Source organism: Panulirus ornatus, chromosome 27, assembly GCF_036320965.1.
Source record: "Panulirus ornatus isolate Po-2019 chromosome 27, ASM3632096v1, whole genome shotgun sequence".
Lineage (NCBI taxonomy): Eukaryota > Metazoa > Arthropoda > Malacostraca > Decapoda > Palinuridae > Panulirus > Panulirus ornatus.
In genome coordinates, this window is record NC_092250.1 from 2,074,609 (window position 1) to 2,096,560 (window position 21,952).

The 21,952-nt window shown below is 43.2% G+C and overlaps 1 protein-coding gene across 3 annotated transcripts; it reads right to left on the minus strand.

The window, feature by feature from the left end:
• Nucleotides 1–6,129: 6,129 nt before the first annotated feature.
• On the minus strand, nt 6,130–21,068 carry aop (anterior open). Of its 3 annotated transcripts, none has more exons than XM_071678080.1 (4): nt 20,953–21,068; nt 10,191–10,379; nt 8,652–8,759; nt 6,130–8,494 (listed from the first exon to the last, which is right to left on the minus strand). In XM_071678080.1, the coding sequence occupies exons 2-4, from the start codon at nt 10,351–10,353 to the stop codon at nt 7,233–7,235; spliced, it is 1,533 nt and encodes a 510-aa protein (XP_071534181.1). In that variant the 5' UTR covers nt 10,354–10,379; nt 20,953–21,068; the 3' UTR covers nt 6,130–7,232. The 3 variants fall into 3 exon arrangements, with proteins under 3 accessions (XP_071534181.1, XP_071534180.1, XP_071534182.1); XM_071678079.1 differs by having other exon boundaries at nt 20,895–21,043; XM_071678081.1 differs by lacking the exon at nt 20,953–21,068 and adding an exon at nt 12,025–12,263.
• Nucleotides 21,069–21,952: the final 884 nt, after the last annotated feature.

The window sequence follows — 21,952 nt, forward strand, 5'->3', positions numbered from 1 at the left end:
GATAAAAGAAATGAGCTTCTCATGCTTATTATGAAACTAGTTAATGTTCAGTATAGACTTCCCAATTAGAACTAAACAAAGGGTTTCATTAATTTAATACAGGACATTTAATATATAATTAACACAATTTTTCAATATTTTTTATGCAATGAAGTGAATGCATTTTATAGGTTGTACAGTGACATTTTAACATTTTAATTAAAGTGAAATAAGACAGGAGAGAGCAAAGTTCTTCAAATATTTAGTAAGGATGATGGAAAAGGGACAAAGATATTTTAAGAAATGTTGGAAGGCAGGGAAATAGCTGGATGCCCAAGGAGTGTATTGATAGCAAAATTGAGTGTGGCAAGATTTGTTGGAAAGGCTGGTACCATCCATTGATATATACAAGTGAAATGTACATTGGTGGTGTTATTAGGTTGTACCTGCTTGAGGTTAAAACACAAATGAAAACAGCTGTTGAAACAGAGAACAGTCTCATTAAAGAGCTTCTCCTTTCAAAGGAGTCCATTCTGTCCCTGCAGTTTAATGCAGTGCATCCTTGGAGCTGCAGTATCCCTTGCAAAGAGGGTCCTGGGGTAACACTGGACCCTTACAGACATTGGTTACTGGGGGGTTGTTGAACTAGACTAGACTAGAAGAAATACCTTTGAAGATAGTATAGTAGGCACAGTAGTAAAAAATGTTAAATGGAGAAAAAGTGAGATAATGGTCACAAAGGATGAATTTTTGTCATATGAACATTTATTGAGAAAGTTGGACTGACGCTGGGATGAAAGCATTTGTAAATTACGACTGTATGCTCTCCAGTGCCCATTAACTGCTACAGATGAAGACTGAAGGTACACTGGAATGATAAGAGTGAGATGGTAATTGTGAAAGAGTGATTTTGTAAAGACTTGCATTGTAATTTCCAATAAGTATTGGAGTGTCTGCTTTGGACAACTTGCTGTCTTGCAGGGAATGACATATAGTATTTATAGACTGAAAACTGATAATCTTTAGAAACACTTTTGACTTACAGTCAATAACTTTTCATTTTACCATAATTTTTTGTGCTATTTTATAGAATAGCAGATGAACTGGTGAATACTTCTCTTTTAAATCTTTCCCCTTTATAATTTTGGAACATTTCTTGACAACAGTTCTATCCATCTGTCTATCTATATCTCTGATGTCCATTCCCTTCAGGAACTCCTATCAAGGAGTTTGCCATGGCAAAAGTCTCTCCACTTATCCCTGTCCTTACATGACTCCCTCGCATACACCAGTTGTGGATACAAATTTATTTTTACATTTATTATTGGTTATATGTGTACAGTATGTTAAGTGACACTGTTAAATTTCATGGTTTACTGAAGGAGTTTTAATCTTTTCTTATGATAAACTAACCAACATATGAATAACTGGAATGTGGTTACAGACATCTATTATCTGGTCCATACTGAATTTATAAGTATGTCCTAAAAAGGTATTTAGGATAATATCATATAACTTCTATAATTAGACTTTTCCAACTCCAAGAGGAATACAAGTAGCAGAGGATCAGAGCATATACACCCAGACTTACACTACTGGGTGTAAATATTATCATAGTTTACATTCTGGCTGCCCTCAATTATGAGACCCAGACTTCTGCTCATGACCTTTTAACCAAATCATCTTACCAAGATATAACAGTCCTGATGCATTTATTAAAAATGGTTATCCTAACTTTATTCATTTATATATTGCATATTCACAGACAAGCAAACAGGTGACATAGACCACCTTGTCCTATGCTAGCATGGGAATGATGTAAGGTGTATTCTTTACACATTTTCTATGCTAGCATGGGAATGATATAAGGTGTATTCTTTACGCATTATTTCTGTTTATGGGCGTTCATGTCTATCTCTTCCTTAGCATTTTTATGGTAATTTCCTGTGGTAAGAGATAATTAAACAATATTTTGTTTACTGTTACATTAGTATTCCAAGCTTTTGTTTACGACACAATGGTGATAGTCACATGGCTTCCATTAGTTACTATATAGATGTAGCCAAATGTATTTGCCAAATATATTTTGTAAGTATATAGCTTATACTTTCAGAGACATAAATCAGTAGACTTCCAAGCCTTTTTCACAAACATTTTAATTTGAAAATTTTAAATGCCTCAAATGATGTTTAACTCCAAGATTCAGGTAATCTTCCATTACCCACAGAAGGAAAAATGTACTTCCATCTGAAGGGTCATAAGACTTTGAACATCTTGTCATCTTTTTACACTTAAAAAGCTTAACTACACAAAATGTAAGAGAAAACATGACACATTATGTGAACCTTGGAGAATATGTACTAAACTGCTGGTAGTTGTTCACTCATGTTTGCTTTTGTATAGACTTGCATGTGGCTTTTTATATGCATATGGAGAAATGATAAACAACAGAGAAATGAAAACATGGCCACATTCAGAAGGATGGAGAGAACTCGGAATAAGTATTAAACCATCAGAGACACTAAAGTGTGAGACCAGAGCATAGAACAATGAATGGGGATAAGGGAAAGTTTTTAATGTGGCTGCACTGTTGATTCTCTCTGTATCTTTAGTTTCTTCTCCTACCTCAGTGGCTGCATGCTTGCTTCTGGCTGTTTGCAACTAAAGGATAGCTATTGATATTCAGTTCTTATTTTACATGGTTAGGGTTCGGAATCTTTAACGCTCGTGATTTTTCTTAAAGCTATGATCTGCCCCTCTTTAGATGGCACGTTTTCTATCTCCTGAAACACTCTTAAGTAACTTTTTTGTTTTTCTTTCTTTAGAACCCCCCTTTTTTTTCATTAAGCCCATGCCTCATTGAGTACTTTTGTTTGTGACTGTCAAAAAAGAAAAAAAAGAAAAAAGAAATGTGGTTTATCAGACCTGACATTTCTAAAATCTTTTTGAGCTTATTTTGTGGCGTACTTAATGTTTAGATAAGACGTGCACAGTTTAGCTTAACTTGTCTAAATTCAAACAATTCACTCATCATTACTCTCTTCCCTGTTTCTAGTCCAAATCCTTTTGAAATATATCGACATGAAGGTTTTTTCTTTACAGAAAAAGTATCCAACACAAACTTCTTTTTACAGAATGTTTGTAACTTCTATATCCATACATATTATCAGAAATCTGATGTAAGCCATGAAAATGACAAGCATATTGCTTATTTGCTTTCTGATAATCAGCCAATACGAGCTCTGGTCTTCTTCATGCACCAACTAAGGATGATGACTAACCAGCATACTGAAAAGCTGACTTAGGTAGGAAGAAGTTAGTTAATATGTACTAAACCAAGAAACTATGTGTCAGTGAAATGTAGCAATAGCAGCAGTATTGTTCTGATTTTAAAAGTGTGTATAATCTTGGATATAAACAGTTATAAAAAGAAATGGACAACCATTGGAAAGGAAATATATGTGGAGAAATTCTTTTTAAATATCTAATAATTTTTCTGCAAGCATTATTAGGGTATAGAAGATGCATTTATTATTTTGTTAATGTGCTGCCAATATAATATATAAGGGGAGCACTGACTTATTAGAAGCACCAAGTACAGTATTGTTTGGCAAACCAAATTAAGAAAACTGTACCCTTATGGACACACTGGAAACTGTAGACAGTTTATAATTCCATATTTCAAATATTAATGTATCATTATTCAGGAACCTGGAATTTTAGTGTGTCAATTTCAAAAAATCATACTGCACATAACAGTGCAGCATGTTAAAGGAAATATAGCCAAATATAACAATAAATATTGAAAGAAAACCATCTTTAGACTAAGTGCTATAGTGGATAAAAACATCCTAAGGGAAGGCATTGCTGCCAACTGATGCAGTTAAGTCCTGTTATCAGTGTATCATATCTTGTGAAAACATATCTCTTAATAGATAAAAAAAAATCTTAACTAAAGAATTAGAAGGGAGACCAAGAGGCAGGTATTATGATTAACTGTATTGCATCATAAATTTATATCTCTGCATTATATGTAGAAATTTCAATTGCAGATATTGTATATTTAAATGGTTCTATTTTTTTACATAAATATACAGAGTTTGTATTGTATTTTTTACCTGCATTCATGCCAGTTACATGTAATTTCAATTATTTTGCTGAATATTCAATAACATTTTAGGACTGAAGATATGCATAATATAGAGAAACTGATAATATTGTTTTGTATACCAATGGGTGATTTTTAGCTATAAAAAATACTTATTTGTCAGAGTCCTCAACTTGTTATTTAAGACCAACTTAGTTTAAAAGATTAATGATGATCATAAATGGTTTAGAACAGGTAGTTCAGTAATTTTCCATAAAAAATCTTACTACTCTCTTCCTTTGTAATCTATAGTAACAGCGCATATCTTTTATTGTAACTTTTGTGAAATGCAAGTAGTTCTGAATGCCTGCCATAAATAACAAAAAAGAATGTATCTGGGTTACTTAAAACCAGTACTGCACATTAATTTCCTAATATTAGGTGATGGGTTTAGAAAATGCTTCCCTATTTGATTGTTATCTGTGCAAAATATACTGTAATGTAAGCCTAATCTTAAATATATTTTCATATCAGCTTGTTTAGACTTTCCAGCATATGATAAACAACTATAATTTTACACAAATTTTTGATGAATCTGGGAATGTAGGAAATATCTATCTTATGTCTAATGGTATTTTCAACCACATTTCCATTATTGTAATGAGTTATAAATTGGTTTCATATTGAATACAGTTGTAATGCTCACTGGCTTTTCATTTGACACATTTAAAGTCCTAATGTTTTTGGTGATCAATCTGGGAAGTGTGAAGAGATCATGCATATTCTATTTCTGAATAAAATTTGACAGTTCAGTATAGCTCCTTTTATTTAACTCAATTGGGACCTGAGTAAATTCTAATGGGCATCAGATTACTTGGTCAGTTGGACCTTAAAGTTAGAAAGGGAATAAATAGTGTAATGTTAATTCACGTACTCATCCTTAAGAAGGCTTTTTTAGTGCTCCTAGAGGTGTCTGTAGTATCATAATGTGCAACAGTTAATTACTTGATAGCTCAGCAGTAGGTGAAGGTGAACATAAGGTCAGAGTGCATGGAATGTCTGATTACTTTTCACCAGTTTTTTATAATTTTGTAATGATATGTAATTACAATTTCTCAAGCACCCACCAAAAAAAAACTTAGCTCCTAAGATCTCAATTTCATGTAAAAGTTGACATTTTCACAAATCAACCTGCCTGTCACAAACACACATCTCTACTACTTATCTCTCTACACTCTCCCTACATGATCCTCCTGGCTTACTGTATATATAGCATTGCCTATAATGACCTAAGGTGGCAAGATGAACAACAAAATAAACACATGTTCACTTTTAATTAACTTTGGTTTGACCCAAAACCTCAGATGGCTGCAATTCCTTCCAAAGGGGATATTTTGCTTGTGTCTGTCATCTTAGACTTTTCATTTCCCATTATTCTTAATATTTGATGCCCGTTCCCTTTGGGGATTTTCACAAATTCTCCATAACTGAACCCCAATGCTCCTTCTCAGCCTTTTGTGCCTTACCCTTAACAGGCCACTGGCAGAGGGCAGTTCTAGTGCAGTCTTTCCATTGGCTCCTACCTAAAGTCCATACTGACTACTACTACCTGATGCTTCCATCTCATGTTTCTATCTACTGCTTCTACCTAATGCCTATCTACTAATTCTGTTAAGTGCTCCTACCATTTTGCCAAGTGGCTGAGTTAACACAGCGCTTAATGCAAGAAAATCTTGAGTTATGAAGAATGAGTTGTGTGACAAGATATTTCATGTTTGTGGATAGAATGCCAGTAGTCCACATATGGGTAAGGCAGAAAGAAAATTCAGCTACCTGGGCCAGAGGAGTGTAACTTTGCCAGTGAAGTCCTGGCTCACTATGCAGCCGTCATTAACCCTTCTGATACCCAGGTGGGTAGTATCAGTAATTTTGTTCTACTTATAAAATTTTAAATTCATTATGTGGAGAATAAGATCATTACCATATAGTTGTATCAATACACAAAACAACTCTCTCGAATACTTCAAAACCTGAAAAAGTAAGGTTTCTCAAATACACACTTGTATGTACAAAACAAGTTTATTTTATAAATACAACTTTATACAGTTATAATATATATCTATATGCATATAGTGTAGTAAAGAACATGTGAGGTGTACAGTTTGTAATCTTGGTTTCTAAAAACACGTAAAAATCATAAGTGATCAGTTGATTGAAAGACAAAAATCACATAACACATGAAGTCTACACATATCTCTGTGGACGTGATCGACACGGGATGGGGAGCTTCTAGTGATATCTGGCATCTCTTGCTTCCCAACAGTGGTCAAAGACCTTCACACCTATTCTCTGGGAGAATAAGGGTAAAGGTCCCCACCCATCTACACACACAAAAATACACACAGACAAGACTTACACACACACATACACACTTGTTTGAATGACCAAGCCTACATTGAGTTCGGAATGGTGGTATATCACAATAGCTATGAGAGGAGGTGACACTACACAGAACACTGTATGTCATACACACCAGGTACTGTACAGCTGAGAGCTCCAGCCCTGGGAGAGCCGAGATCATGCTCCATCCTCGTGCCTGGCACGCACCAAAGAGGAGATGCCAGAGTGCCCATGCCCTAGGTACAAACACTACTGGACAGAATCTTACAGTTTAGATGCCTTTGTACATATGGGGATTTGAATGGCAGTTAGACTGAGTTCTAGCCTGGAGTTTAGGATTTAAAGAGGGAGTGTACATCTGTTATCACAGCAAGCCACAGTGTAGGCAGCAAGCAGAAAGTGAAGGTGCCACTTACGGCTCTCACCATTCTGCCCACCTGAGCAAGGCACGGAGCCGGCGGCCAGCGACCCTTCCCCTGGGTTGGGTGGCCACCCTCGGGGGTCTTGCAGCATTATACCATGCCACAAGATGGCCAAGCTCCACCAATGCCCTGGATGGTGCTCCAGCACCACCCTCACAGCCACAACAGCCCAGAACCACCACCACCAGAGCTACCCTCACAGCAGCAACGGCAGGTGGGGGGCACAGGCCGTGGGCAGCAGACCCGACCCTATGCCTCATGGCAGGGGCGACCCGTCATGGTAGCACTGAGTAAGGTCAGGTCAGGCGGGTCGGGTAAGACCAAGAGGGTCTAAGGTTGGGCGGTTACTCGTAGCTATGTTCCAGGTACTCTTCACTCTTGATTGTAACAGAAAGGTCATGGGGCTCGTGAGTTAAATTTTGGTGTTGAGTGTCCATAGGAGCTGGTGGAGGGGCATGGTACTGGTGGTGGATGGATGACATAGAGAGATCAGTGGGACCCTCTTCCTCCTCTTCTTCCATAGGAGCAGGTTGTATCGCAGCTGGAGTATCCTTGGTGCGTGGAGACTGTAGAGGAGTGGATCGCAACATACTTATGTTCTTGATACTCTTCAGTTCAGAGGGGTTACGAAGGAACTGGTAACAGTGACGCTCACCTTGAACCTTGCGAAGTATATTGACACGGTAGTAATACCGAAGAGCACGTGACATCTTGTCATAGTTCATACTAAGGTGATTCTTTTGTATCCCCCACAAACGTGCCAATCCTGGTGGATCCACTATTTTGAATACCCCAGTATCACGGTTTTTCCACGCAATGTAGCGGGAGTACCTCTGTTGTGGGTCATTCAACAGCTGTTGTAAGAAATCCCACAAAAGGCGACCATTAGTGCCAGTCTCTACTGGCTCTTCAGTTGGTCCCGTTGGGCCCTGAGGTTGTGAAGGTGGTGGTGGTGGTTGTGACTGGTGCTGGTGTTGTTGATGCTGATGTTGGTGTTGGTGTTGTTGGTGCTGATGTTGCTGGAGACTCTCTTGATGGGAAGGAACACTCTGGGCCGCAGCTGCAGCAGCTGCAGCAGCAGCAGCAGCTCGGTAGTCACTAAGATGTTTCAGGGAGGCCAGAGCATGGGCTGGGAATGCAGACATTGCAGCAGCATTATTGGGAGGCAAGGGAGATCGCTGAGGTGATGAAGAATCTCGTGTAGAGTCTTCAGAGTCAGACTGACTGCCAGAATGACCAGAGCCCGTGGAGGCAGCTGAGGAATGGTGATATGCTGCTGTAGAGGTAGAGGAAGTGGAGGAGGCTGTGTCTGGATGGCGGGGAGAACCTCCACTCTGCTCTGATGGTGCAGGGCTCAGTGTAACAGAGCCACCTTGGTGCAGCAAGTGGCTGAAGCTGTGGATGTCAGGGGTCATCATAGACCAAGGCTGTGCAGGTGATGGGGTGAGGGGTGAGGGTGACAACAATGGGTGGTGAGGTGTGAGAGGGGACTGAGGCACCTGTGGGGCATCACGCAGGAGGAACTGAAGAGTATTGTGCAGGATATCTCCCGCCCCCGGGGCACGATCCGCCAAGTCTGATTTGGTCAGCATACATAATGCCTTTCCTGTAGTAGGAAAAAATGTTTGTTTAGTGTCCTTGCTGTATGGAGTGATTTCATTTGTTGCTATAGATTAATTACAAAAGTAAAAAAAGACTTGATCCAATTTAACAATCATATCAAAATGCAGGATCTTTTGTTGTGGGCACTCTGAATAACTCACCATTCATGCAGAACTTGGAGAGATCGATGGTTGGTAGCTCAAATTCTCGCTCAAACCATCTAAGGAATGCCGTCACATCATCACGGGACCACATACGTGGGTCTGCAGCTATTGAAAAAATGGATATCATTAGATAAAAGAAAAGAAAAACTGACAACATAATATAGTTTCCATATTATAAATGGACAACACCAAAATGTTAAGTTGGCAGTAAGTTTTATATGATTTCTTAAAAAAAAAATTCCAGATGACAAAACAGCAGCAGCTGTACAAACATCATCCAGTTCAACCTAAAGTTTCTTTTGACTGAATACTGTGTGACAGTCTGAGGCCAAATCTCTCGACCGATTCCAATAAAAGTACATTTTCTGTAACCACTAATTCCTGCAAATAGTGCTAAACAAACATGAGGCTTGTGACTTAAATGTAGCTTTGTAAAACTGCTTATGTCTGAAAACTGTTCTCTTCTGCAACACTTACAGTCTTACATTTAGTCTTTTTGTCACACTTGTAGTCATAAAATCAGTCTGTCACAAGACTTGCAGTCTCAAAATCAGTTTTAACAAACAATTCTGTAGTCTCAAAATAAGTCTTTTTGTAACAATTGTTGTCTTAAAATGAGTCTTTTAGTCCTAAACTAATTGCCATGACTTTACACCATTTACTCATCAATCACTATTGTTATGTACCATCCAAAGCTTGAAATAATTCAAAAGGCAAGACTATATCATTACAGATACTTCTTGAAACCGACCTTCTGCAAGACTTGACATTACTCTTAATCACTGATGCTATCTTAAGGGGGCACTATAACAATACAGAAAGACCACACAATTAGATCAATTGCTGAAATAAATCGAACTACGCGTCGAACTTGTGGTGATTTAGTGATGATTGAAAAAGTTGTAAAATACTGCACTTTTGTGAATTCAAAGAAAATTTGTCTGAACTTAGGTCTTGGCCGATATTTGTCAGTGCAGGCAAGCTACATCAAAGCATCATGTCTGATAACTGTTTGAATATGCATACGTTGGTGCACATGTATTTACAATGATGAAAACCTATTTCTGAGTTTTCAACAAAGTAATTTAACCACTTATAAGAATCGCTAAACATTAAGTTACTTTAAGGGCCGCTCACTAAACTCACGATTGTTTTTTCTGGTATTATGCAGTTTAATATGAAAGACTAATTCATGAGATCACTGCATTAAAGAGTTGAAGTCACCAACACTGTTGTCACAAATGCCAAAGGACCCAACCCATACACCCAGTAACTCGCTAACAACACTGTAGCACGTCGCCATTTGTACTATCTGCCGTAACGTCTACACTGACCCAAGTATCTTAAGTTTCGAAAACTTTAGTAAAACTTAAGAGAGGTTCGCAAGACTTGTCTGTCAGTCGTCAAGTTTACCGGCAGCGAAGTCCATCACTACGTCTGCTGCAGGGCAAAGTCCATCACTACGTCTGCTGCAGGGCAAAGTCCATCACCAAGTCTTCTTCTGCAGGGCTGAAGGGTGGAAGAGGCACTACTTACCGAGGTGAGTGGGCATCTGGTTCTTGACATCAAGCATCGGGGAAGACGGCGACGCGGACTGAGGCAGAGACAGTGGGTACCTCCACAGCAGATCAGGACTGAAGGGTAGCGCCATTCCCACGCGGTTTATATCTGGAGTCAAGTTCAGCGGTGGCACCTTCATACTCTACAGAAAACGGCGCCTGTAACCTGCAAGTGGAAGAAAACGGGGAGTTGAAAACAAGAGAATGGGATGTCGGGAAAATTATCAATACAAAGCATGTCATTTTCATAAAAGTTACCATCCGGTGAATTAACAATGACAAATTCGGCCTCACCGTTAAATAATGTGTTACAATATATATATATATATATATATATATATATATATATATATATATATATATATATATATATATATATATATATATGAGAGAGAGAGAGAGAGAGAGAGAGAGAGAGAGAGAGAGAGAGAGAGAGAGAGAGAGAGAGAGAGTCACTAGTTGAGAGTATGAGACAGACAAGGACTGGGGGGTCAACTTTCGTGAGACCTGCACGTCTGACAGCCCCCCCCCCCCCCCCCTCCAAAAGAGGAACATCTCGTCAACTCGACTGCGCCAAGACTTGGCTCATCTCCTGGACCTGTTAACTACCCCGACAGACGCAGCATTTCACGTCGTCTGGGGCAACCAACCTTAAAGGCCAGCGGAGAAGAGAACAGGCGAGAGCATCTCGTATGAATCAAGTCTGGATTTACACGAATCCTTGATCCGGGCTTGTTAATAACCTACTACCAGCGTCATAGCTCTCAAAACACTGTTCTTGAACTTTCCTCGTAGATCCGTGCGTTTGAAAGAGAACTTACATGTCCGGAAGTTATAACCAGGACACATTTATATGTTTGAATGGGTTAAACCTTCATCCCAAGCCTATCTTACATCACCGCACACACACACAGTCTAGGATGCTACCCACGTAGCCTACCCAGGGGCATACCTTGCACACTTAAGAAACACAACGAAGCGGATCTACCACGCAAATACAGACTCGGTGCGTTTCTGTTTCGCTCTCGTCCATCGCAAGATGAGGAGACCGTGCGTGCGTGTGTGTGTGTTGGCCACTTGCTTCCCCCACCTCCTCCACCCCAGCCCAGCGGTGGTGGCGTAACGTAGCATCGCCGTCACAACAGGTGCAGCAAACAGAGCGTGTGTCCTTCCTCTCCACCGACACACCTGTCTGTCTAGTCTGTCTGTCTTTCCCACCGCCTCATCTCCCACACTCCTGTATCCACTGTCGACAATCGTCTTCTGTGATGGACGGGGATGACATACAACGTTCAAATCTATGGCCCAGCTCAGCAAGACTGCTTTCCCATACTCCACACCTACGAGGGAAAGCTAATATTTCTTTTGCATAGTCTTAAACTATAGCGCTCTAAACAATTTCGATGTCTTTAAGGAGAAGCTATATTTTTCCTGGTTCTAAGCGATGCATTAGACACCCAGACATACTCAATGTCTTGTGGGGAAGCTAGATTTTTCCTGGTGCTAATTAAAGCATTGAATATTCCACGCCTTTAGAATGGAATTCATTATCATAACATTATCTCTCTCTGGTACCCTACTTCGCTTCCTGTAAGACTACCTTCAGTATACATCAAGACACCTGTCTTTCTTCATGTGAGACAAGAACGCTATCAATTAAGTCACCATACCTCCGTGATACACAATTTGGTCTGACATTTCAAAGAGCACGAACGAACCACCAAACAACGACCAGTGGTGATCTAGCACACACTAACTACCAGTAACAACCTGACACTCTCTCCAACGACCAGCAACAGCCTGACACTCACCAGCGACGACCCCCGGGCACTGTCAAACGACCTGGCGATCACTAACGACGCCGGGCACTCAAAACCAACGACACACACTAACGAGCAGTTCGCATGAACAACGTACCAGCGAATGGCCACACTTCCGTGTATTCATCAACCCGTCTCCTCCTGAGTCTTACAAAACAAAAACTCCTTAATCTCGTTTATCAGCCAGGGAAAATCTGATAAGGGCGGAGATAAAGAGGAAGGGAGTTTCCTGTCCAGTGGTGGAAGGGGAGAACGGGTGGGAAGGGGGAGGGAGGGAGGGAGGGAGGGAGGGAGAGAGAGAGAGAGAGAGAGAGAGAGAGAGAGAGAGAGAGAGAGAGAGAGAGAGAGAGAGAGAGAGGTGGGCAGGGGGTGTGGAAAAGATGGGACGGAACGGATAGACAGGAAAGGAATTATGGAAGTAAACACAACATGAAGGCAGGATCAAGATCAAGCAAAGGGACGTTAGGAAACTCAAAGAATGTTGCCGGGAATAAATAAATTTAAAAAAGGGGAACAAGAGTAGAAATGGGAGAGAGAGAGATAAGAGAGGAAAGGTGTAGGGTTAGAAGTCATGGGAAGGAAGTATTTAAGAAGGAATCACCAAGATATTATCTGAAAATCAATTGCTGTCCCACTACACCAGGGCAGGAGGAGGTAGGAGGCTAGATGGAGGAGGAGGAGGACGTAGGACGCTAGATGGAGGAGGAGGAGAAGGACGTAGGAGGCTAGATGGAGGAGGAGGAGAGGAGCGTATATGAGGCTACAGAGGAGGGCACAGGAGGAAGGTGTAGGAGACTGGCAGAGAGAGAGAGAGAGAGAGAGAGAGAGAGAGAGAGAGAGAGAGAGAGAGGATGGTGGTGGTGTAGGAGGCTGGCTGTGGGGCAGGAGGAGGAGGAGGACGGGGGATGGCGATGGGTGAACAAAGAGAGCTTCCTGCCTCTCCCAGCACCACAGACTCAGGCCGCGAAACGGATGAAAGAGGCCCTCATGTGGAAAGATGTTTCCTACACACACACACACGACGTATCCACCTCTGATATGCTGTAATTGGTGAGGTATAGGAGAGAGAGAGAGAGAGAGAGAGAGAGAGAGAGAGAGAGAGAGAGAGAGAGAGAGAGAGAGAGAGAGACGGTGGCACACAGCATCTGGTCAGACACCACCCCGCCTCACACACACACACACAACTTGACACGAGCTTGTGAAACACGTGAGCAGTGCGTCGCTGGGAGGGAGTAGCTAAGAGACGTATGAGAGTTATGTACAACAGACCCAAGTGAAAGGAAACTGGTGTGTGTGTGTGTGTGTGTGTGTGTGTGGAGGTTGGGTACTTCGTCAGAGAGGTCCTGCGATGGTTCTGGACTCCCGTGGTGGTCCGTGGGTACTTCATCACCCTCTACGTACAGACCAGAGCCATGGAGGCAGGATGTTTATCACGCCTTGAGAGAACGAACATATAACATTACGTTCTTCTTATTCCCGGGAATGACAGAAATAATATATATATATATATATACATATATATATATATATATATATATATATATATATATATATATATATATATATATATATATATATATCACAAACGAGACTGCACTACAGCATAAGAGAAATCATACCCCCTCCCCATCACTTTCCAATTTTCATGAATTGCTGAAAGTTAACCCGGAACACCTCACAGACAGAGAGACGGACACAGACACGAGAGAGAGAGAGAGAGAGAGAGAGAGAGAGAGAGAGAGAGAGAGAGAGAGAGAGAGAGAGAGAGAGAGAGAGAGAGAGAGAGAGAGGCTGGCTGGCTGGTAGGTAGGTAGGTTCACGTACGTACGTACAGTCTTCATGTCAGGTGTGCCCGGGGCCCGGATGCTGACCCTCCCTCCCGGAGGAGACCACGCCGGAGATGACCCCCCGCTCCCACTCCCACCACCACAACCACCCTCACCCTCCCGTCCTCTCTCTCTCTCCCGCTCCCACTCCTCTACCGCCTCACGGAACTCTCTCTCTCTCTCTCTCTCTCTCTCTCTCAGCATCACCACGAGGTCCTCTGCTACTCTCTTCCCCCCCCCCCCTTACATCAGAGGCTGGAGACGTGGTGGACCGACCATCTCTCACGTGAATTATGAGGTGACCTGGAGAGCCGGGACGAGCTGGGTCAACCCTCCCGTCCACCAACGTGCCCAGAAAAAACAAACCCATGTGGATGAGGGTATGTGGATGAGGGTGTGCGGAGGGGGTGTTAAGGGGGGTGGGTGGGTTGGATGTGGGAGCTGGTGGTGGTGGTAGAGGGGGAGCGATGTCTTACCTGGAGGTAAGGTGGAGGTATGTACGAGACTAATGACGCACATCCGGTCTACACCAATCTCATCTCCTGCTGCCACCTGAATAACAAAGCCCCATCCCCCAACGACGACCACCACCGCGGCCGAACGACCCTTACCGACCCCGTCGTTAAGGTCGAGAGTGTGGGTGATGCGCGGGGGTAGTGGGCGAGGAGGAGGAGGAGGAGGAGCAGCGCCCCTCCTCCCTCCTCCTCCTCGCCCAATACCCCCCGAAGATGGTCGTCATGCGGGGCATATGCCCGCCCCGACGGCCGAGGCGACTCTCGCCCTTACCGCCTACTGTCGCAGGGGCCTTCCAGCCCCGACCTCCGCACCTGCACCTGTGACCCTTCCCGGTACAAGAGGAAGGGTGGAAAAGGCTTGAAGGAAGAGGGTGCACCGCGGGGCATGGGGGAGGGGGAGCGGTGGGACGGGTCTGGGAAGGAGGGGGGGGGGCGGGGCGGACAGGTGAACTGGGTGTGGGAAAACTTGGTGAACCTCGGGGATGGTCACTGTCACCCCCAGGGGCCCCCCGAACAACCCCTCTCCCCCCCCCCCCCAATGAAACCCACCTGACCCGCAGCCAAGCCTGTAATTAACGTGGTATCTGGCCTCCGTTGACCTCCCCTGCCCCCTCCTGCAGGGAGACTCAGTTGACCTGGCCTCCTGCAAGCCCTACGGTTAACCTAACCGAGGCAGGTCACCAGCCGGCCACATGCCAGGAGAGGTCAACTACGCCAACACATTCACACACACACACACACACACACGGCAGCATCTCTCACTCTACATACCACACTATATTTGTCCTCGATGGATCATTCTAAGTTCCTGTTTTACGTCCACACGACGCACACGTCCATCGCCTACGCGCCACACAGCTCAAAAAGACGTTTTACCGTAAGATGCACTAAACGCTAAACGCAAAAGCTTAAGATGGATTTACAAACTGACGCTAAGGTCGCCCCCCCCCCCCCCTTAAGAGAAACTCATCAGCTTGATTTACAGAGGCCCACGTCCTTGGAGAAGCTTTACGGCCTGATTTACAACAGGCAAACGTCCCTCCACATCCAGATTTACAGGATTAAACGTCTTCTAAACGAGGCCACGGCCTGATTTGCGTAGGCACCCGACCGTACACGACTTCTACACCAGACGTACAGGAGTCGTACGTACATCATACAAGCAGATACAGTGGCACAAATCTACAATGATGGGACACACATGCACACAGCCAGATAGAAATACACACACACACACACACAATCTCACACACCCACGTTTACGTTATGTGTGTCTGTAAATAAGCGAATGGCCTATCTCCACACCACATATATGAGACACAGACACAGCTATACCCGACGTACGTATATACAACATATATATATATATATATATATATATATATATATATATATATATATATATATATATATACATATATATATGGTCTAGGATGGTCTGAGCTCTTGGGTGACACCCCTATGTTAAAGCTTGAGAGAGAGAGAGAGAGAGAGAGAGAGAGAGAGAGAGATGGGCAACACGTACTGAGGAGTTGGGTAGCAGCGTGTGAGTCAGGCTGGGGGTAATGCGATCCCTTCTGACCCGCACACAGAACCACGGTGGGCCACATCCGGGGCTCTGTTTCAGCCCGACACTTGTTGAGGGCACAGGGGGTGCTGCTGAGGGGAGGCTGGGAAGGGCTGAGGTGACGGGAGGGGAGGGAGAGGGGGGAGAAATATAAGGGAGATGAGTGAGGGGAAAGAGGGGGGGAGGGAGTGTTGGCGAGGAAGATAGCGGGGTTAAACAGTGGGGAGAGAGAGAGAGCGTGAGGAGATGGGGTGTCAGGAAGAATGTGTGTGGGAGATGATAAGGGTAGAGAGGGTGAGTTGAGGAATCTACCAGTCTCACTGGGGTAGAAGAGTGACTTACTCTCTCTACGAGAGAGAGAGGGAGAGAGAGAGAGAGAGAGAGAGAGAGAGAGAGAGAGAGAGAGAGAGAGAGAGAGAGAGAGGGGGGGGGGGGATATAACGGTTACTACGAGAGGGGACAGACGGGAGTGAGACAAGAGACTTTACTCAGAGGGGAGATAAATTAATAAATAAGGGAGGAGGGATAACTAAAGGGAGGAGGGATAACTAAAGGGAGAAGGGATAACTTAAGGGAGGGTGGGGGTGGGTGGGTGGGTGGGGAGGGAGAGAGGGGAGATGAGAAGCGTGGAGTGAGGAATGCAGCAAGGAGAGGCGGGCGAGGGTTGGAGAGGAGGTTGAGGGACGGAGCGTTGGGTTAGGTTAGGTTGACGTGAGGGGGGAGGAGAGGAGGGAGGTGGGAGGGGGGAATAAGGACGAACAGACGACCACCACTTGTTACACTTGACTCGTATTCAGGGTATTGTGAGAGATATTCAGGGTATTCTACACGATATTCAGGGCACTATGGAAGATATTGTTTGGGGGGTATTATTGTATGAGGATATTCTGAGAGGGAATCTTCAGACCTTGTACAGCAATGTGGGGGTCTTTCCCCAGCACACACGAGGGAGGGGCGAATGGCTTCGACTCGGTCACCTGCCTACCGCTAAAACCATGAAACTATCGCTTCTGGGGTCAGCCTCCCTTTGCCGAGCCCTGGGTCCTCAGCCCTGCCACAACTCACCGTATTTGGGGGGGCCTGGCGGGCTGAAGACAACGCCTTCAGTGGCAGAGGGGGGCTCTCTCTCTCTCTCCCTCCCTCCTTCCAAGCCTCCTCCCTTTCCACGGCTCCACACCCTTCCGCTTCCCCCTCCTCCCTCCACAATACACATCCTTCTCTATCTCTCCCTCTCCTTCTCTCTCTTGCGACACATACACAACACCTATCTATCTATCTCTATATATCTATATACTGGAAAGGATCACAATTTTGCGCGTGATCAAGATATTCCTATGAGTCCACGGGGGAAGTGACTCATGGGAATATCTATATATGTATATCTCTATCTATATATATATATCAGGGTGGTGGGTGGGTGAGTAGTGGTTGTTGTCCATCTCACATTTCCTACCACAGGTCCGGCTGTGTGACGGGCGGCCCGAGCCACCGTTAAAAGCACACTCATTAGCACTGCACCAAGTTAGGAGAAGGTTCCTCCCTCCCTCCCGCCACTAGCCTTCCCTATTCTCCCAGTCATTTCCGCATTTGGCCTCTCTAGCCTTGAACACCGCTGGGTAAAATCCTGGAAGATGGAAGAAAAATAACAACAGGAGGGGGGGGGGGGTTCCTGGTTCATCGGAGCTGGGGGTGGTTAGGGGCAGGGAGGCGGTTCTTTAATATACATGGCACGTTCGTTACTACTGATACAAAATAATTTGGTTGAGAAATTACGAATCTTCCTTATAAACAACTATACGTGATTCTTCTGACTAATTGGTCAAGTTAATATATATATATATATATATATATATATATATATATATATATATATATATATATATATATATATATAAACGACTATAAAATACTATTTCAAATTATCGAACACTTTAGTAAAGGAATTGTCGTATTATAACAACGAGCTGGTCTAGCATTATTTATTTTTTACTGCCAGGGTTTAAAAAAAAAAAAACAGTGTATGAAGTGTGTGTAAAACACTCAAGACAGCGATCCCTCCCTGATAATGGACCAGAAATGCAATTAAGTAGAAGCCTGTAAAAGAATGCCCAGCAAGGGACAATAACTCAGTGAGACATAATGGAGATCAGGACAGACCCCCAGCACAAAGATAAATGAGTGTGGTACGAGAGACTTTTGAAATCGACCTCCGAACACCTTCCCAGAAAACCGACAATCGCTGGCCCACCGACCGACCGACCGTTGGAACCGCTACACAAAATCCTGCCTGATATCCCATCCCTCCATAGCATTTCAAAATACGATAGTTACAACCATCAAAAAAAACTATATATCAATATTTTTTGACATGGTAAAATCAGTTATGAAGGATAACTTAAAAAAAAATGAAAATCACATGTGGCGTTATTAACCGTGAAGATAAAGCGTAGATGACTTGGTTCCACATACGACCCCAAGCGGTCACATCTACGCAATAACGCTAGCATTACGCGAGTTCCATCACAGGTCACACTGTATAGATAGACATAAAATATACTAATCACTTGTAGCAAAATGGTACAAAATAGATTACTAATTAAGTTCATAATATAGTCTGTAGATACCAATGTGCATACAAACACCTGATTATATATATATATATATATATATATATATATATATATATATATATATATATATATATATATATAACTGGTGATCTGATATTACTAGACTTTTTAAGAGAGAATTAAAGGCACAAAGGGAGGGTTCAAACATGGCGTCACAAAGCCGTAGGGTTGAACCGAAGCAACGGTTCATCATCAACTCAGCCTCCATCATCGCCACCATCCTGGTGGTTCTTCCTAGTCTCCATCACACACACACATAATCCTCCGACCATCATTATCACTTGGTTGGCTCGCACGTTCTCTCAGTTCCAGCCAAAATGGGCGTCAGAGAGTAATTTACCAGAGGTAAACACAAACACACACACACCTCCCCCCTCCCCCGGGGGTTGATTGATCAGAGTCCAAAACAAATCCAGCGCACATGCACGTACACACGCACAAACATAACACCGCATCCATGCAATCACATGAAAAATACATCATTCGCAAGCGTCAACGCAAAGCACAAGACTAATTCCCTCGTTTAAAAATCACCAGAGGACAAGTGTAGGAGGGAAAGCACACGAGAGAGATGCATGCATGTCAACACACCTCATTACGTTGTGCCCAACGCGTGTTATTATTGGTCAGGTTAGCCCAGTACTTGGTACCCACTATCTTATCGTGACACGTTGGCTGTGGAATCCTCGTCAGGGGCCTCTGATATTAAGAGCGAGTCAACAACTTCCTCTACAGCCAAGATACACCCAAATGCCGTCATGGTAAACACATTTTCGTCTCCACCCCAAGGCTTGGGGGGGAGGGGGGGAGTTTTACACAATCACAGGTGAAAATATGCAAACACACAAGATATCCTTCATAGGAAGGAGCCATCGTACTCAGCGGCCAAGCAAGTTTTAAGAATGAAATCAACAGTATCATTAATGTCACTGAATCAAGACGAACATTCTCGACAAAGAGCAAAATGAATTAAGTTTTAAATACAGCCACTAAATTCTTGACAACCTGTTTCTCACTTACAAAACGCTGGACCTCTCGCCGCACTTAACGGGTGGGAAATACAAGTGTTGTTATCACTCCTTAGAAAACGATGGGGTAAGTTAAGTGGAGCTAGACCATCTGTGTGACCCACGGTGGAAGTGGCTCTACTCGTAATCAGACCATTAGGACATACGGTTGACGATAAGCGTTATCTTCCACACGGGGAAGTACGTATGTACGCCACTTATCTCACAGCAGAGCTGGTCCCCTCAATAATAATCTCCAGCCTGGCAGGAAATGATGATAAACCAGCAAATCAACAGGTTAACACATCACCTCTCCACGTCTTCCCACACATATATATATATCGTGGCCAAATGTATACACGAGACACCAGGAAATCAAGTGGACCATATCAATACTATTGTGCTTAGTTTCACTTACGATATAACGAGAGGTGACAAACAACCCATTAGTCACAGTTTACATAACCCTTTGAGAACCACAGCTCCGTCGCAGATCTTACTAGGCCAAGAAAGAAAGCTGTCTATTATAGAAAGAAAATCGACCGGAAATTGCCCAAGTGCGCGTCATAACCAAGCCAGCAGCAGCAGCAGAGCATGAGATCTGTGTGTTGGTCAGCGGATCAAGCTCTAATCAAACACCGATAGAGATAGCCACTGCAGGAGATATGGTTAAATATATATATATATATATATATATATATATATATATATATATATATATATATATATATAGGGCGACACGTGTGGCTTTTGTCTCCCTCAACTGGTACATCCAAAACCTCTTGTGTAAATGGGTTGTTGGCAGCGTTGGCAGACAGGTTACTTTATTGGTTGGAAAAAATAAGTAAATAACTTTAGCTTGATGATCATCTTCTTCCTTAACACTGATAACACAGACTTGTCTTCTCTTCGTGGTGACGGGAATACAAATATATCACTAATACATGTTTTCGACTTGTTTCTTGTCACAGTTAAACCTTATTGTCATATCAAACACTTCACTTGTCTCAAAGGAAACCAGTTCATGAAAATGGTTTTGGGGTGACACTGCTAGACATCACAATTTTTATTTTTTATTTTCATGAAGGTCTTGGACGAGTTTTTCCATAAGTTCATAATCACTCCGTCAAAAAAATCTGAGTCCAATATTCCTTTTTATATTTTTTTTTCCACCAAGTCCTTGCTTCCGAAGAAAAAAAAAAATATTCCAACAAATAACATACACTTATAACATAATATTCCCCCATATACACAAACCCCATAGAGTAGAATAGAGAGTGGGGGGGAAAAAAAATGTACACGTCGACCTTACTTACAACGAACTATTAACAAACACCTGTTCGCCACAAATGCAAGACACTGCAACACACACACCTCAATGAGCGGCTCGTGAGGCTACCTGTAGCTATGAGGGTACAACGCAGACTAGAGCAATAGGAGACTTTCGGGGCCGACTCAGCCTTCCAGGGGGAGGGGACCGGGGAACCACGAGGGGGACACACGCACAAACGCACACACTCACACCAACGTGCCAGCTACCGCTCGCCACCGTAATTCCCGGGGATTTATTCATCTAACTCCCAGTCTTCACGGACCGACTCATTTCCCCGATTTAAGGTGTCGGTTTTAAGAGGCTTATCGGGAGGTGATCGGGATATAACTCCGAGTTATTGTGGAGATATATAAATTTTCATTTTACTTCCCGCCTGTATGTGATGCTGCCAACAACACCATGTCATTAATCACATTTTCTTATTGGTATATAATACTGAACAAATTAATGTAACCCCAGCAAACAACGATGGAAACTGTTCGATCGGGCGGGTGTAATTTGTTATAGGTTACGTCTCTTCTGTTAATATGAGATGAGAGGTACGAGATTGGATGAGATATACACAAGATGTGTTCTTCCGCCCACTGTACGATGCTGTCACCCAAGTCTGCCCCCGACCCCCGCTGCCAGACGCAAAACCACAACACTTCCAGGTTAATACATGGGGCAAAAACTTGGTCTCTCTCTACTTCCAAAACATAGTCAAGTCTTGTTTCTTTTAGGGGCAACAACATTTCCTAACTGCATCACCGCGCTGACGAAAATGGTTATCTAACATTTAATTAAAATGTATCAAGACCCGCTTCCTGTTGGAAATCATATTAGTTATAGCTGCATGACAAGTCTTAACTTACGGACGAACGCATGATACCCAGACACACACAACCATCGTCTCTTACGCTACTACGAAGGTACTAACTAAAGGAATGTATTTAAATAGATAGAGTAACTTGTCCGTCCTGGGAAGGAGCGGCGGGGGCGGGAGAAATGGACAACAACGACAACAACATTGAGAGAGGAGGGGGAGGAGAGGGGGATCGG

Excerpts from the sequence above, each read along its gene's own strand:
- aop (XM_071678080.1), bottom strand. The coding sequence starts at position 10,353 with ATGAAGGTGCCACCGCTGAACTTGACTCCAGATATAAACCGCGTGGGA. Across the intron at positions 8,760-10,190 it reads CCAGATGCCCACTCACCTCG|CTGCAGACCCACGTATGTGG; the intron begins GTAAGTAGTGCC and ends TTTTTTCAATAG. Across the intron at positions 8,495-8,651 it reads CTCCAAGTTCTGCATGAATG|GAAAGGCATTATGTATGCTG; the intron begins GTGAGTTATTCA and ends TTCCTACTACAG.